We start from the raw sequence: 18,119 nt of genomic DNA, 5'->3' as shown, positions 1-18,119 counted from the left end.
ACTATCAGTCCTGAACCAATATGCAAAATATCTTGATGGAAATCAAATAGCTATTATGTTTTCATTTCCATTCCTGCGTATTTGCTTAATGAAGAATAGAAAGATCAGACTGCTTGGCCGTGCCTGTTCGACTTGATAACCAAGCAAGGCTTCCAGCAATCCGCAGAAATGATGCCACTAGTCAAATCAGTCTTAAGTGCTGGCTTAATTTTATCTGGGAAACACGGAGCTGTGAAGCTCTGCAAGGAGCGATGAGCCTATTGCTATTTCATTTACATGGGATGGCTCTTTATCAGCGACCAATTGTTTCAGAATATTATCAGGAATTCTTTTAATTGCAGTCGAGCTGAAATTAACAATTAGAAAAATTACCTTCTCTTGCTCGGAGCCTCTTTATTCATGGATATTGTTGTGTGCTATGTACAGATTACCAGCTGTTTTGTTCTCTTCCTGTAAATATATATGCCTACAGTCACTCGAGCTAAAGGCAACAAATTATTGAAGTAACAAAGTTCATGAATGTGCAAAAACAATTTCTGAATCCTGAGAAGATCAAGTTAACTTGCCAGTTTCTTGGAAAATATGCAGCTTATTTATTCGGTGTTTAAACTTGGATTTATTTATTTTTCTCCTTTGAAGTTGTCCCCTCATGTTTATGATGAGAATTTGCCTCCCATTCAGAGACTGACTTTTGCACCTGATCTTGTGGGGCAGTTGAAACTTGGCAGGAATCCATCCCATGATTAGACATTCAACATGAGTTCGTTGATATATGACAGCTTAGCGGTAAAATGTTTCGGACGTTCCTGATACCCTGGAGAAGAGCCAAAAATGCTGGTGCTAATGTTATTCCAAGTGGCTACCAGTATAGATGCAAGAGAAGCAAATGAATGAGTTATTTTTACAAAGCATGTTGTATCAATAGTGTGATGAAATGACTACCTTTTTGGCTGAAGCAATGTGTAACTGTAATAGTAATAGGGTGAATGAATTGAGAATTGAAAATCAAAACTATGTTGTCATGCATTCCTTTCTCTTAACCACTTAAAAGTTATTCTTGTGGTTCAACTGGAATTCTGAAAAGATGAACCAAATGGTGCAACAGAAAAAAGGATATAATATATTTAGCATTTAGTAACAAAGCACTGGCAGTTTGAACAGGCGACAGTATAGAAGTAACTGACTAGCTTTGAGAATTGGGGACATTTTATTTGCTACGCCCTTACATTCCCATTATTGTACTTTCAGACTCCAATTGGATGGATGAGAAAAGATCAGCTGAATGACGTAGCATTCAGCCGTGAGCTGCAGATCTTTAGCAAAATTTTGAGCTAGGCTTTGGGTTCCAATGCGACATTCCAATTCACTTGCATTTCTGTAGACTTCCGTTTTCATCATTACTCGGCCGTATTTATTGGTATCAGACATTGATGCACACAAGTGCTATTGTCATGTGTGAGTAAACTAAGTCTTAATGATAAATTATTTTTTTGTGCAACCTTTTGAGATTAAACATCTCAAGATGCTTCACAGGAGCATTATCAGGTAAAACTTTGAGCTACACGAGTTATTAGAACAGGTGATCAAACACTTGATCAAAGAGAGAGTAAAGGAGTGTCTTAAAGGAAGAGAGAGATGGAGAGTTTCTGCAGGCAAATCTGGAGTGAGTTTTGGTAAGCGAAGGCACAGCCACCAATAGAGGGGCAAAGAAAACCGGGGATGCATGAGAGACCATAACTGGAGGATTGGAGACCGCTTGGAAAGTTGCAGGACTGAAGTGGGTTGCAGATAAAAGGTGGTGCAGGGCAATGGAAAATTTAAAGAATGAGGATGATGGTTTTAAAATCTGAAGCATTACTAGACCAGGAGCCAATGTAATTCAGCAAGCAAAGGGACAATGAGAGAACGGGACAAGGAAAAGTCAGAGTCAGGATATGGGCAGCACAGTTTTGGATAAGCTCAAATCTACCGAGGGTGGAAGATGGAAAACCAGCAAGGAGAACATTAAGCATCGAGTCTGGAGCTAATAAAGCATGGGTGAGGGTTTTGGCAACAGATGGGTTGAGACTGGTGATTATTGCGTCACAATGCACTCTTGTTTATGGATTAGATATGGGGCTCAGATCCAAAATGGCAAATTGTCTGGTTCAGCCTCAGATAGCGACCAATTCTAATGTCTTCCTGGGGTGACAATGAAATGTTGGTATGGGCCAATGAGAATGGATCTGGGCTTGCTAGTACTTAGTTGAAGTGTATTTCTGCTCATTCAGTACTGGATGCCAGGTAAATGAGGCAGTGGAGGGATCCAGAGAGATGTGATGAAGTAGAGCTAGGTGTCCTCAACCGACATGGAATTTGACATGTTTAAGCTTAGCTGCAGAATTTTAATTTTGAGACAGTGAAATAACTTGTACTGATTAGCACAATGTTGTAATGTTTGATGTAATCATATTTGTTGTTATTGGTATGGTAAATTTTAGTTCCTGCGTTGTAATCTGTCTGAAAAATAAATTGCGAGGCATCAGCTCCGAGGCATTGAGCATGCCTTCCTTTAGGCCAGGGTTCACAGAAGAGCAGAATGGATTCACTTCATTACAGAGATTATGCCAACGTTGCATATGTTGGGAGTGGAGCAGATAGTTTTAATATTTACATAGCAATCTGAGTAAAATTAGATCAAAAAATTGTATTCAATGGCATTTTATGAGATTAAATCATATGATAGTTGTTGGCTGAGTTTAATGCAGATAAATACCAGTGTATTGATTTTACACTATTATACTGAAAGCACGTCATGTCCTTTGAACAACTTTATTGGTGACTGATGGAATATATGGATTTTGAAAAAGTTTAAAGCGACAAGTCTTGACTATTGTCTTGAACAATTCATTTGCTTGGAAGTAAGATGAAACTGCTAATATATAGCACATTAGGTTTCTTTCATATTTAGCATGTGTTGTTTCAATAAGCTACAGGTGGATATTCATTTTTCTGTAAATCTAGGTTAAATATGATTTTGTTTTCTCATCATGTAGGTTTTACATATATTTAGACAGTTATCACCAGAACTCCTGGGACCACATTAAGAATTATCAAGCTCTACTCTCCTATCCTAAACATCCTGGAATGCAAGATAACCTTTGGCTTGTTTTCTCCACTATTAGCTCCTTAATTCCTTTCCCATGCCCCTTCCACCCTTGTCTTTAACAACAAGTATGAGGCGCTTGTAGGCTTCTTTTTCCATTTTGCTCCTTCTGCCACCTTCCCTTGCCCACCAAGCAAAATTCTCTCTACCCCACTACCATAGCTTCCAACCTGCATCCTACTGTATTTTCATTCCTATCTCCCCTTATGTCTGCTCTGAGTGCCTGTTGCCCATGAGTTCCCCTTTCCCTATTAAACTGGTGATGAAGCAACTGACTTCCAAACCCCGACACCATCTGATATTGTAAATAGTTCCCTCTTCCATGATATATCCGCTTCACTTTTAAGTTTGCCATTATTACCCCCTTCATTAAAAAAACCAGCTGTCCTTGAAAGTTAGCTACCCTTTTTCAATCTTCTTCACTTCCAAGTCCTTGAACAGGGTTGCTGGCTTCTAAATTCATGCCCATTTTTCCCATAGCTTCATTCCCTGTTCCCATTGCTAAGATTGCCTTCTCCTGCCTTGTTATAACTGCCCAAGATGCAGTGCATCAACTGTTCAATCTCTCTCCTATATAGAAATCATAGAAATCATAGAAGCCCTACAGTGCAGAAGGAGGCCATTCGGCCCATCGAGTCTGCACCGACCACAATCCCACCCAGGCCCTACCTCCACATATTTACCCACTAATCCCTCTAACCTACGCATCCCAGGACTCTAAGGGGCAATTTTTAACCTGGCCAATCAACCTAACCCGCACATCTTTGGACTGTGGGAGGAAACTGGAGCACCCGGAGGAAACCCACGCAGACACGAGGAGAATGTGCAAACTCCACACAGACAGTGACCCGAGCCGGGAATCGAACCCGGGACCCTGGAGCTGTGAAGCAGCAGTGCTAACCACTGTGCTACCGTGCCGCCCTATACTTTTGTCATTTCCTGACTTGATCCTTCCAGTGATCTCATGGCTGCCTCCCATGCTCCATTCTGCAGCAAACTGAACGTGTCCAAAGCCTAGCTGCACGTATCATAGCCTGCACCATGATCTATGCCATCAAGCTCACTCATCATGCATCAAACTAAGAGTACGTTTTAAAATTCTCATCCTAGTGTTCAAATCCTTCTGTGGTCTTTCCCCTTTATCTCAATAGCCTCCCCGGGCTTGGTGTCCCTCAAGACGTCTGTGTTATTGCTCTGATGAATGGTTTGCTCTTCCCTCCAATATCGAGGGATTGCCTTCATCCACTGGGTCCCTCTTGAAAACCTGCTGCAACCACCTGTTGTTGGGCTTTTATTGAGAGAGAGAGAGAGAGAGTTGCTTCAGGGCTGGTTGTTCGCACTTTAAATTTATGTAGTTTAGACTTCTAATTCTGAATTCCATTTAATGTGTATTTAGATGGCTGATGCACGTTTTTTCTGTTTGGAAATTTGTGTCGTTCTGTATGAGTTTTGTTTAATATAGCAGTGAAACGTTTTAGCCATGGCTCTCTGATAGCTTTTTCACCTCTGAATCAGAGAGCTGGTCCACTTAAGTCCCACTCCAGGAGTGGAATTCAAAATAAAGCTTATACTCTAGTGTGGTACTGTGTGAGTGCTGCCCTGTCAGAGGCCTGTTTTCCCTCTCTGCTGGATGTGAAAGACACTTTATTCAGCATCATGAAAACAGTTCATCTGATTTATTATTCCATTATTCACAGAAGCTTACTGTACACAAATCGGCTGCCACATTGGCTGCATTACAACAGCAACTATTTCAAAAAGTATATTGGCTGTAAAGCACTTTGGCACAACATGTGGCTGTGCAAATTGTGGCTGTAAATCACATGTCCTTTTCTCTTTAACCCATTATACTGTGGTACATAATTGCATTTGGAAGATTATGGCATAATTTCCAACTGTAAAATAAATGCATCAAAAACAAATAAACATTCTGAACTTGGAAAGAGCCAAACCTGAAATACACGTTGTCTCCACAAACGCTGCTTGATCTGTATTTCAAGCATTTTCTGTTTTTATTTCATATTTCAAGCCACAGTGGTATTTTGCTAAGTATCTGATACCAGCTTATCATTATTTACCTCCTTCAAAGGATTAAGGAAAGTTGGAACCAATTGAACATAGCCCTAACAAATCTTGAACGATATTCCCTGATATCCACCCTCCTTGACTCTTGCAATTCTTCTACAGTCTTTGATGTGTCAGTTACACCAACTCTCCTTTGTTGTCCAGCTTTGCAGAACTACTTGCACTGACTATATTCTCACCTTTTTTATTTGCCCATGGGATATGGGCATTGCTGGCTGGGCTAGCATTTATTGTCCATCCATAGAACCATAAAACCATAGAAAATTACAGCTCAGAAACAGGCCTTTTGGCCCTTCTTGTCTGTGCCGAACCATTTTTTGCCTAGTCCCACACTTTTTGCCTTCCCCCTGAAGGAAGTTAAGAGGCAACCACATTGCTGGGGGGGTCTGGAGTCATATGTAGGCCAGATGGGTTTTTATGACAATCGACTATGCTTACCCAATTATTTAGATAAAATATATGCATTTGTGGCACTTAACATTTCAAGAGAAGTCATCTAAGTAACCTGTTTCTACTACAAGAGAAATTCTCACCTGATCATCTTTAGAATGCCCTGATCACTTTTAGCATCGCTGACATTGCCAGCGTTTCTTGCCTATCTCTGATGTCCGTGGCCAGGTGGTGGTGAGCTGCCTTCTTAAACTGCTGCAGTCTATGTCTGTGAGACCTCCCTGTTGTGAGGAAAGGAGTTCCAGGATTTAGACCCAGTGACAGTGAAGGGACGGTGATATAGTTCCAAGTTAGGACAGTGTGTGACTTGGACAGGGTGGAGTTCCCATACATCTACTGTCCTTATTATTCTAGGTGGTAGAAGTCGCAGATTTGGAAAGTGCTGTTGAAGGCGTTTTGGTGACTTCTGACGGCGCATCTTGTAGATGGTACACACTGCTGCCACTGTGTATTGGCGGTGGAGGGAGTGAGTGAATGTTCAGCACGCACAGGAATTTTTAACCATGATCAGCTCGAAAACATGTTTTTTTTTGTCACTGAAGCAGAGAAAGTAAAGAGTGAAGGTTTATTTTTACGGGTTGATGAATCACTCGAGGCATTGAGTGAACATCACCAGAAAAGGGGCCAGTTGAACATTTTTCTTTACGTTAGAATATGAATTTTTTGCCACTACTTATGATATATAATAGACATTTAAAATGGAATTGAATATTTGTACTGAAAGGAATGATATAGGGAAAATAGATTGAGATTAATTCACTCCTCCATTTTCATTTTAATCTGGCTAAAGGGAGGCTGTAACATTCAGCAGAACCTGAGGAAACTCTTCTTCCAGCTTTGCTAAACAAAAAACAACCAGCCCCTTTCCCTCTGCCTCCAAACTTGGTGGGGCCTATGGTTGTGGTTGAAGAGTTAGGACTGGCACAAGCACAATAACTTTAATGGTGGTCTCTTATGCTACAGTTTTTAAAGTGCCAAAATAAACTGACATCTTTAATGTTCTAGGTGCATGGATATATACAACCTCTTGAGTGTGAGAAGTTCAGTCCTTAACTCTATATAAATTATTTGTATTTCTATGTCTTGGTCAGTTGTTAATCTCCTGTAATGCAACTTCGGGTCTATGGGGCAGCACGGTGGTTAGCACTGCTGCCTCACAGCACCAGGGACTCGGGTTCAATTCCCGGTTTGGGTTACTGTCTGTGCAGAGTTTGCATGTTCTCCCTGTATCTGCATGGGTTTCCTCCCACAACCCGAAAGGTGTGCTAATTAGGTGGATTGGCCATGCTAAATTCTCCCCTCAGTGTAACCCGAACAGGTGCCTGAGTGTGGCGACTAGGGGATTTTCACAGTAATTTCATTGCAGTGTTAATGTAAGCCTACTTGTGACACTAATAATAAACTTTAAAATGAATTTCATGTGGAATTCTTTTTAAAGCGGTGCATTTTCTGTAAACATCTTTACCTGAGTTTTGTTTTCCTTCTTAATTTGCGATTCATGATCAAACCGTTGATTTGTGAGTTGCAATACATGGAGAAATCAGCTAATGCCAAACAGCTAGCAACTGAATTGGAAATGGATAAAATAGCTGTGCTGACAAAGTAATGCAATTTGTTCCACTTCTGTCGTCCTGGAATGGCTTCAGCAAAATTTACAGTGTAATGAACCAGGCTAGTAAATTCAATCTCTGCTCGAATATTTTAATACTATTTTCTGATTTTTGTCGAGCTGGCATTACTTGAGAAATTGATATTCACTTCCTATTAAAAATAATTCATATGCTACTTAAAACATTAACAGCCTCAAACAGCATGGCAGGATAGATGAGCATTCGTGCAAGTGTCCAGCAATCAGCAACATTTTAACTTCTACAAGTGGCATTGATTCAGTGAACCAGCTTATAATCTGCATCACTGTGGAAATGTACAGTTCCATACAAACCTATATTTAACCACATTCTTATGTTGATTTAACAATATGTGAAAAGCAGAGTACAAGTTGTATGTGGTGCATATATACCAGTTGGCTCATTTGCTACTGTGTCAACCTTCCTGTGATTTACAAATCTTATCCTTTGACTCCTGATGCATTCTCAACATATAGTGAAAGCATTATAAAAAGGTGATGCTTGGGTTGTCGCTACACAACAATGAAAGCTTGCATTTATATAGCACCTTTAATATAGTAAAATGTCCCATAGCATTTCACAAGAGCTTTATCAAACAACATTTGACATTCGACCATAGAAGGGGATTTTTGGGCAGCTGAGCAAAAGCAGAGTATTTTTTATACAGTATTTAAAGGAGGAAAAATTAGAGGCAGAGCAATGTAGAGAGAAAATTCCAGAGCCTAGACAGCTGAAAGCACCACTGACAATGTTGGGTTGATTAAACACAGTAAGAAGTTTAACAACACCAGGTTAAAGTCCAACAGGTTTATTTGGTAGCAAAAGCCACACAAGCTTAACAACACCAGGTTAAAGTCCAACAGGTTTATTTGGTAGCAAAAGCCACAAAAGCCACACAAGGTTGATTAAAATCAGGGATGTGCAAGATGCCAGATTGGAGGAGTGCAGATGTCTGAGGCTCATAGGGCTGGAGTAGGTTGCGGGGTTTTGGAGGATCAAGATGTTGAAGGTATTTGAAAATAAGGATGAGTGTTGGAAAATCACAATGCTTAATTGGGAGCCAGTGTAGATCAGTAAGCATGGGGGATGGATGAAGGGGACTTGGCACGAGTTAGGATACAGGTTAGGTTAGCTTAAGTTAATGGTGAGAAGAACGTGATTTTGAAATCATGCTGATACCAAAATAAATGGGAATGCCATGCACAGTGTTGTTGGTATACTCAAATTAAGAAATAAAATTTCTCTTGTATAAAACAGAGTTAGTGCAATAAATTGTCCAGAGATTACATATTGCACTGTGGGACCTAGCCAAGGATTCTGTGTTCCACACTTTGTGCAATCTGTACATTAGTGTTATACCCAAAGAACAAATACGTTGAAACAGCAGAGGAAATAATTTTCTTGTTTGATGCTTTAACTATGTCACAATGTTGCAATTTTTCATATTTAAAAATGCATGATCCTGCACTTCTTGTGTTCAAACATTAGAAATGCCTAATATGAAATTGTGCCATACAATTCCAGAGCATAAGGTGTCATTCTGTGGATCGTGAGTTAAGTGCTCTCAGCCAAGGTGTGAGTAGGGTCGATACAATTATCTTCAGTGCCTGTCAGGCAAAGAAAGTAGGAAAGGAGTCATTTGTGTTTTTTGATCTTAATTGCTATCTCTGACTTCTGCTGGAAAGTGCATATTTTTGGGCGTCCGACCAGAACAGGGTCAGGGTTTGAAGGGATGGTGCCACTGGTCCAAACATGACGACAAACTCATCGCGCTCTCCCTTGAGAAATAGCTGTAATCTTGAATACACCTGTTAGATCAGTTTCTTAAACAGCAAACCACTCCACTGACCAATATTAGTATTGCATTTCTCATCATCTTGCACAGCAGCCCTGCTGTCGATTGCGAAATGAATGTGCCAAATCATGATTTTAAAAATGAGAATTTTAAAACATTTATCAAATGTTTTAAGGTGTGAATTTGGCAAATATTTATGATCAGTATTGCTAGAATGATAACTGAAATTTGACTTCTGTGTCTCGCATTGCATCCTGTGAATTATGTATTTCTGGTTTTGAACCAAATACAGCATTGTACCTTTCCAAGAAAGGTCAGAGCATTTCTGCTTGAATCATCATCACATTTTGTTTAAATTAAGAAATAATTTAATGGCTTTGCTAATGGAATTGGGTAAGTACCTAAAGGGGGAAAAGTGCAGGGCTACAGGAAAAGGATGAGGGAGTGGGTCTAGCTCAATTTGTCTTGCAGAGAGGTGACATGGGCTGGACAGGCCAAATGACCTCCTTCAGTAAATGTTCTGTGCTTCTATGATAAATGCCCAGCAGAAACTGTACAGTTCCAAGCTCAGTAACTCCGACGTATGTTGTGACCAAGGCTGTGGATGTGAGATGCTGAGGTTCAATATTTTTAACTCAAATATTCAGAGCAAGCTTAATCAAAATTAGTCGTCAGATATGAAGGTTGTGTTACCTGTATGACTGTACATATATTGATAGAGGAAGCTAAATTCCCCCAGATATCACACACCAGCTTGTATACAGTTGAGGAGGTTTAGAGTTTCATCTTTGAGGTTAATTTTCTATAACTTTGGTAAAGAGTATACATTGCCATAGAAGACTATTAATGCCTAACGCCTGCGAATATTTTCTCTGTCCTAATCCCGGCGTTCAAAAATTCAGTTATGTTGTCTTCGACTAACAAAATGTAAATAATCTGCTAGTAGGTATCTTGAGTTGAGAGGTGAGCACAAGCACCAATGCAAAGTGCCCAGCGATTTCTTTCCATGCTCGTTATTTTTGTGATCAGGCATTACTGCCAATATTTTTGTGAAAATGTTTTTATGAACAATAGTCTTTAAAAACCCCATCATCAACTGGCATGATCAGTTTGTCAGCTGAGGAAATTTAATGTAGAACTAAAGAACTTGTTGTTTTCTGGGTTTTCTCTGATTTATCAAATGAATTTCTTTGGTTTAAAGGTTCCGTTGATGAAATGGAAGAAGGCGAGGAGAATCTAACTGATGACAACAATATGTCTGAAAGAGAAGCAATAGCTTCAAGCCATGATGAATCTGCAGACTGTGATACATCAAGTTCTTTTCATAGTGAAGGTAATTTGATGCTACAATTATCAATTTCATCTCATATTTCTTACAAGTTGGGTTTCAGGACCACAACAGTGCCATCTTGAAATCCAAAATGCTTCAATATTTTATATCCCTATGCTACATTTTGTACCAGAAAATAATTTTCAACCATTTCCGAATGTTAAACCAATGGATATTTCAACTCCTATCCCCCTTGCTGGAGACCAATCTATCCAACTTCTATGGTATCCTGTTCACTATGCCCACAACCTCTTCCATATTTCCCTCCAGAATGCCTGTGAATATGTTCATTTGTCTAAATCAATTCATGAATACTGTGGATGTATAGACTGTATTGATTGACTGTGCATAATGCATTTTGTATATTTTAGGATGTGATAAAGAGAAAACACATGGACCGTAAGCTAAGAAAAATGTATATAATTTGAATACAAACATGGTAATAGTGTAATATTGGCACAGAGCATACTTGAGTATCTACAGTGGAACAGCGTCATATAGCTGACAACCTATGAATGGTTGTGTTTTTCTGTTTTTCCGATCTAATTTCCTTGTTGTCTGTACATTGTCAAGATGATTTTGCATGCCCTGATTTAATAGTTTATCAATAGTGACTGTAATAAATCAAAGCTTCTTCTATTGTCTGTAAAGCAGTTTGATGTTTGAATACAAATTCATCTTGGATCCATAAATCTATCTGACGTGCCATGTTTACAGTAAAAATTATAAGTTTGCAAAGTGAATGTAGTATTCCTAGAATTTGCTGTTTCCATTTCCAAATCCTTACTAATCATAGTAGAGTGTCTGCTGAAGTAGGCTGCAAAGAAAAGCTGTTTAAATATTCATTCCATTTCTAAATTATATTTAAACTCCCAGTTACTGTAATCACAATTTTAACATTCTGTTAATTTCCTTTTGAAACACAGGCCTAGACCTTTTGGTCTCTGGATTGTCTGAGACCAGGCATATCATACAAAATGTGCGACAGTATGCCTTGGAAATCACGACATGCTGACTATGTGGGAATTGCCCGGGAAGTTTGTACTTCTAACGGCAATTCCTCTCCTCCCTGGGGCGCTCAAAAAAATCTCAGACTCTTGAGTTCAGGACAGTCCCACAGTCCCAACTTATTTCTGAAGAGTTATCCAGGAAATATTATTAAATAGAAAAATCCTAGTTTAACTCCTGGGTAATTTTACAATTGTCAATATTCCTCCTCTTCCCTCCGCGCCCCCCCCCCCCACTCATTTGTCACCTTACCACTTCACACACCCACCATTCACTCAACCATACATACAATCACTAGCACACTGAGGAGTTCTGGGACACCTGCGCTCTTTGTTAGCAGAATAAGGCAGCTAATGCCATAAAAAGGGGCATGACTTCTGTGTAGATTCTCTCTGCTGTTCCTTTCAAGGTTTCCTGCACGTGAGTGAGTTATGCAGGTTCCTTCATTGCAAGATTGGCCAGAAACAAGGGGGTCTGACCCTGATTGAAAGATTTGGGCCATGATATAAGGAACATATTTGAGCATAAATTTGTGTTGTAGATGTTTTGGCCCAATTGATTTGAGTGTGTTGCTTTCATGTGGAATGTGATGGTGATGATACGACCACCAGCTGCTGCTCAGTGATGAACATTTTGACAAGGTGCAGATTTGTAAAAGGCAAGTCATGTCTGACAAATGAAATAGTTATTGGAGGAAATTGTATTGATAAAAGGAATTGGATATTGTCTAAGTTCTTTTGAGAAGGAAACCTGCACCGCCCTGTATACATCTCGAGTCTCAAACTAATAGGATTGACTGTTAACTGTCCTCTGAAATAGTCTGGCAACCCAATCAGTTGTTTCAAGCCACTATATAAAAGAAAATCACCCTAATATCAGCCTATTTTCTATTGTCTCCAGTTCTGCTGAAGGGTCATCCAGACTCAAAATGTTAGCCCTATTCTCTCTCCACAGATGCTGTCAGATCTGCTGAGAATTTCCAGCATTTTCAGTTTTTGTTTCAGATTCCAGCACCACCATTCCACAAAAGAATTTTCTAGTTTGGACCAGGGAGCGGCGCGGGCTTGGAGGGCCGAAGGGCCTGTTCCTGTGCTGTATTGTTCTTTGTTCTTTTGTTCTTTGTTCATCCACAGTAATTTACTTTTATATTAGATAAAGAAAGAGATGTGCTATAGTTGTGACTTGGGCATCAAATTCAATATGACAAAGGCACATCCAGCCAAGGTGACGCTGCAAAGTCACCGTCACCAAAATCTGTGGATGGTCCTGAAATTGGGAGGGCTACCTAAGAAGATCTTAAGTGACAGACTAACAAAGGGATGATCTTGAGAAATGACAATTACTCAATGTCCTCGACTCAGCTATCACAATCCCTGGGCATATCCTGTTCAACCAGCAGGACAGACCCACCAGAATCTTGGTAGCAAGTCTGCTGAGAATGTTGACTTTGCCCTGCATAAAGTCTCTGGCTTCAGGTCAAATGTCGGTGAGGAAATCTCTCGCCAATCACCACCTACTTCTCCTTCATCTGATTAATCAGTAGTCCTCCCTGATAAACATCTCCTTGGAACAAGCATTGACACTAACCAGGATACACAACTGCTTTCAATGAGGAGCTTCAGTGATCATCACCAAGAGTGTCTTGACAGTGCTACTACTAACTGAGCTAGCTGAGTTCTGAAGGACATGACATCCAGACTTAACTTATGGCAGGCAGGCGGTGAGAACCGACATGAGGGAATAGTCTTGACCACATCTTCACAAACATGTTAGAAAAGTTTAAGCCCTTGAATTAAAGGGGCAGTGGCTGTAGGAATGCAAAATTGGACGAGGGAGAAAAAGCAGAGGATCTGCTGAATGATCAGTTTTCAGACTAGAGGAAAGTGGCCAGACTTGGATGTACGGGGTATAATGTCAGGGTTGGCAGATGGCATGCAAATTTGGTGAGGAGAATTGTGAAGTGATTCCATTTTGGAAGGAGCAAGGAGAGAGACAATATGAAATAAAGGATACAGTTCTGAAGGGGATGCAGGAGCAGGAAGGACCTTGGAGGTATGTGTGCACATTGAAGATAGCAGGGCAGTTGAGAGAGTGGTTAATGTGTGATCATGGGCTTTTATAAATAGGGGGGATCAGGTGCACAAGCAAGGTAGCTTTGGTAAACCTGTGTAAAATACTGGTTTGGCCTCAGCTGCAATATTGTGCCGTCTGGGCACCACACTTCTGGAAGGATCTGAAGGCATTTAAGAGGATGCAGAAAAGATTAATGAGAATGGTTCCCAGGAATAAGAGACTTCAGTTACACAGATAGATTGGAGAAGCTGGGCTGTTCTCCTTATAGAAGAAAAGATTGAGAGATTTGACAGAGGTGCTTTCTCCCTGGAAAGACGGAGGCTGAGGGGCAACCTGATAGAAGTTTATAGAATTATGAGAGATATAGATAGCACGAAGAGTTGGAAGCTTTTTCCTAGGGCAGAAATGGCAATTACAAGGGGGCACAAGTTCAAGATAAGGGGGGGGAAGGTTCAGTGGAGATGTGCGGGGGGAAGTTTTTTTACACAGAGGATGCACTGCCAAATGAGGTGGTTGAGGCAATTAGGTTAGCCATATTTAAGACTTATCCTGATAGGCATAAGAACAAACGGGGAATAGAGGGATATAAGCGGTTGATCTTGATAGGTAAATGTGATCGGCGCAGGCTTGGAGGGCCAAAGGGCCTCTTCCTGTTCTTTGTTCAAAATCGTGAGGGTCTAAACAAAGTAGAAAGGGAGAAACTGTTCACATTGGTGGAAGGATTGAGAGTAAATGAACACCAATTTAAAGTGATTGGCAAAAGGAACCAATGACAACATGAGGAAACTCCTGTTGCACAATGCAATGGAGGCAGTATCAATTGTGGCTTTCAAAAGAGAAAGGGATAATTATCTGAAGTGGAATTTGCAGGGTTACATGGTAAAAGGCAGCTGAGTGGAATTAGGTGAGTCATCACCAAATGGAGAACCTGCACAGACTTGACAGGCCGAATGGCCTCCACCTGTGGTGCAATCTTTCTGTGATCCAGCGATACCATACTTCAAGTATTTTGCTCAGAATTGGCACTGTAGGACAGCTTTGACCCAATGGAAAGGATATAGAAGAGATTGCTCAAGTTCACTGAGGAGAGACCAGTAAACCTATGGTTAAACTTAATTAGAATAAAAAAGATTAAAAAGAGATTGTGCAGACAAAACTCAAAATCATAGTGTTTTTACATAGTCAGTAAATCAATCATTGAAGGGCGTAGATTGATTATGTACAGGAGGAGGCCATTTGGCTGATCAAGTCCATGCCAGTCACTGTAGAAAATTACAGTTAGTCCCATTGCCTACACTATTCCTGTAGACCTGCAAGTTTATTTCCACCAAGTGGTCATCCAATTTTATTTTGATATCATTAATCGTCTCTGCTCCACCACGCGCAGAAATTTGATTATCACCTAAAGCAAAAGTAGAATTATTTTTAAAGCGAGGGCTTAGTTAGGATGTGAAATGTCTTGCTAGCAATAATGATGGATGCATCACCTAAAATGGCTTTTTTGAAGGAAACTCGACAAATATTTGGTTGGAGAGGGGCTTGATATCGAAGAGTATGTGGAGAGGCCCATTCCCCTCTCTGAAAAGTGTGTGGCTTTCCGAGTCAACAAAGACATAGTAGGTTGAGTGACCTTGGGCGGCATGGTAGCACAGTGGTTAGCACTGCTGCTTCAAAGTGCCAGGGACCCGGGTTCAATTCCCAGCTTGGGTCAATGTCTGTATGGAGTTTTGCGCGTTCTCCCTGTGTCTGCGTGGGTTTCCTCTGGGTTCTCCTACATTCTGAAAGACGTGCTGGTTAGGTGCATTGCCCCGAACAGGTGCCGGCCGGACTGTGGTGACGAGGGGAATTTCACAGTAACTTCATTGCAGTGTTGATGTAAGCCTTACTTGTGACTAATAAATCAACTTTTAAACTTTTCTTCTGCATTACTGTAACATTTCATCAGTCTAGCTTCCTAGTAACTTCAGTCATAACCGAAGGCGAGTCTGTATGAAAACTAATGTAGCTGCTAAACTTGAGGCAAAAGCAGACATAGGTACCATAAATGAAAACCCCATAATTTTTTTTACAGTCCTATTGGTGAAGATGCCATTGGCCCATAAATGGACCCATCTCCATCCAAAGCAGAGTTGGCTATTGATACCTCGTATTAATGTTTTTATCAGAACTCCTGTCATAACAAATAGAAATTTTCAGACACTTGTGTGTATTGAATGAATGGTGATCACTTGAGAAGTGGCATTTTTTGGGGAAAAAGAGTTACCTGTTCACTTTAATTATGTACTTTCCTGTATGAGCTTCTGAACAATTGTTATGCATGGGTTTCCAAGTCAATAGTTGAGCACTTTAATCCAGGTTTAAGGTTATTAATGTTTTGACAATTTAAAACTTTAATTTCCTTTTGGCAGAAGGTTTGGCTGAAATGGGACTTCTGCAATTGCCTTGAAACCTATATTGGATAAATGTCAGACTGGAAATTATAGATATATGCAACTGGTGCTATAACCATAAAAATCTTGGCATTTGTTTCAAACAGCTGTTAATCCTACCTGTGAATCATATAATCTGCTTTATGGATATCAATTAAGCTTTTGACTCTGAAGATGTATAAACTTCCTCCATTGTTGCATTACAAAGAGCTGGGAGTCAGTTAGCTCAGTTGGCTGGATGGCTGGTTTGTGATACAGAGTGACGCCAAACAGTGCGGGTTCAATTCATGTGCCGGCTGAGGTTATTCATGAAGACCCTGCCTTATCAACCTTGCCCCTCGCCTGAGGTACAGTGATCCTCAGGTTAAATCACTACCAGTCACTCCCCTTTTGAGGGGGAGAGCAGCCTATGGTCATCTGGGACTACGGTGAATTTACCTTTGTACCGAAGAGCTCTATCCATGGGCTAACACTCAATTCTTCTTTGTTGTGGAATACAGAATAAAGCCCAATGTCTACTTTTGCCCGAGCATTCTATAGAGTTTCCTGAGAAAAATCTTGTGTTGTGGAAAAAATTATCTCTAACTTGTAATATTTCACTGGTGTCCCCTTTGGCGTTGCGTTGCATGTTTTAGGTTGCATTTTCTTGCTGGAACATTTGATTTTTCTTGCATTGCCTTGAACAACTTCCAAAATTGTTCCATTTGGCACACCAATCTGCTGACTGATGCACATCCGACCTGCGTAGTTGTTGACCCAAATTCCTTATTTTAAATAGATCCTTGAATGGTCTGCTCATGACATTGCTTCAGTTGACAAGCATGTCTGGAAGCGTCATTGGAAGGAATTGACATTGTCTTGAATTCTTTATTAACAGTATCTTTCTTTCTGAATCACTGGTTCAAGCCACAGCTATCAAGCGTTACAGAGCTTGAAATATTTATTGAAGCGGTCTCTGATCAGAATGACCCTTTTCAGATTATTTGTTGTGAAAGTATTAGCTTTCACGTTATTAAGAACTTGACATCTCATGTGGCTATTTTATGAGGTCTGTACAAATCTTTGTCTCTTAGCCTTGGCTTCAGCAGGATCATCTTTTACCAGCATAATGCCATGTATTTACTGCAGATTTTGTTGTCAGCACACATGCTACATGCACTGTGGTTCAATCTGTTTCTGCGCGTGTGTTTGAGGATTTTATTGTTTCCTTTAACGACTTCAGCCCAATTTATTTGGAGGTACAAGGTGGAGGAGCATATATTTCCTGCTGGCAGTTGTATATTGTTACAATCCTGTTCGCTACTGATAGTTTTTCAAAAGAGACTTGAAATCTCCCCCTCCACTTTTCTCTCTTCACTCACTCAGCCACACTCTCTCTCTCTCTCTCTCAGGGACTCGTCAACGTGCCTCTCTCTCTTTTTCTGGGCCTCCCTCTCTGGGTCCTCTCTCTCTCTGGCCTCTCTCTCTCTCTCTCTCTCTGTCTGGCCTCTCTCTCTCTCTGGGCCCCTCTCTCTCTCTCTGGGCCCCTCTCTCTCTCTCTGGGCCCCCCCCCTCTCTCTCTCTCTCTCTCTGGCCTCTCTCTCTCTCTCTCTCTGGGCCCCCTCTCTCTCTCTCTGGGCCCCCCCCCCTCTCTCTCTCTCTCTCTCTGTCTGGCCTCTCTCTCTCTCTCTCTGGGCCCCCCTCTCTCTCTCTGGGCCCCCCTCTCTCTCTCTCTCTCTGGGCCCCTCTCTCTCTCTGAGCCCCCCTCTCTCTCTCTCTCTGAGCCCCCCTCTCTCTCTCTCTCTGAGCCCCTCTCTCTCTCTCTCTCTCTCTGTCTCTCTCTCTGTCTCTCTCTCTCTGTCTGGCCTCTCTCTCTCTCTCTGGGCCCCCCCTCTCTCTCTCTCTCTCCCTCTCTCTGGGTCCCCCTCGCTGGGCCCCTCTCTCGGCCCCCCTCTCCCCTCGCTGGGCCTCTCTCTCGGCCCCCCTCTCCCCCTCGCTGGGCCTCTCTCTCGGCCCCCCTCTCCCCCTCGCTGGGTCTCTCTCTCGGCCCCCCTCTCCCCCTCGCTGGGCCTCTCACTGGGCCCCCCTCTCCCCCTCGCTGGGCCTCTCTCTGGGCCCCCCTCTCCGGGCCTCTCTCTGGGCCCCCCTCTCCCCCTCGCTGGGCCTCTCTCTGGGCCCCCCCTCTCCCCCTCGCTGG

At 41.5% G+C, this 18,119-nt stretch overlaps 1 protein-coding gene across 4 annotated transcripts in view; it reads left to right on the top strand.

Annotated features, from left to right (window-relative positions):
* zfpm1 (zinc finger protein, FOG family member 1) overlaps positions 1–18,119 on the top strand; it is a 202,959-nt gene that overhangs the window by 39,893 nt on the left and 144,947 nt on the right. For all 4 annotated transcript variants that reach the window (XM_078210738.1, XM_078210739.1, XM_078210737.1 and 1 more), the window contains exon 2: positions 10,305–10,436. In XM_078210738.1, the coding sequence (XP_078066864.1) occupies positions 10,319–10,436 (118 nt within the window). In that variant the 5' untranslated portion in view covers positions 10,305–10,318. The remainder of the gene's footprint in view (positions 1–10,304; positions 10,437–18,119) is intronic.

This window comes from Mustelus asterias, chromosome 4, assembly GCF_964213995.1.
Source record: "Mustelus asterias chromosome 4, sMusAst1.hap1.1, whole genome shotgun sequence".
Taxonomy (NCBI): domain Eukaryota; kingdom Metazoa; phylum Chordata; class Chondrichthyes; order Carcharhiniformes; family Triakidae; genus Mustelus; species Mustelus asterias.
Note: the sequence above shows the minus strand (reverse complement) of the source record. Positions and strands in the feature narration are given on the sequence as shown.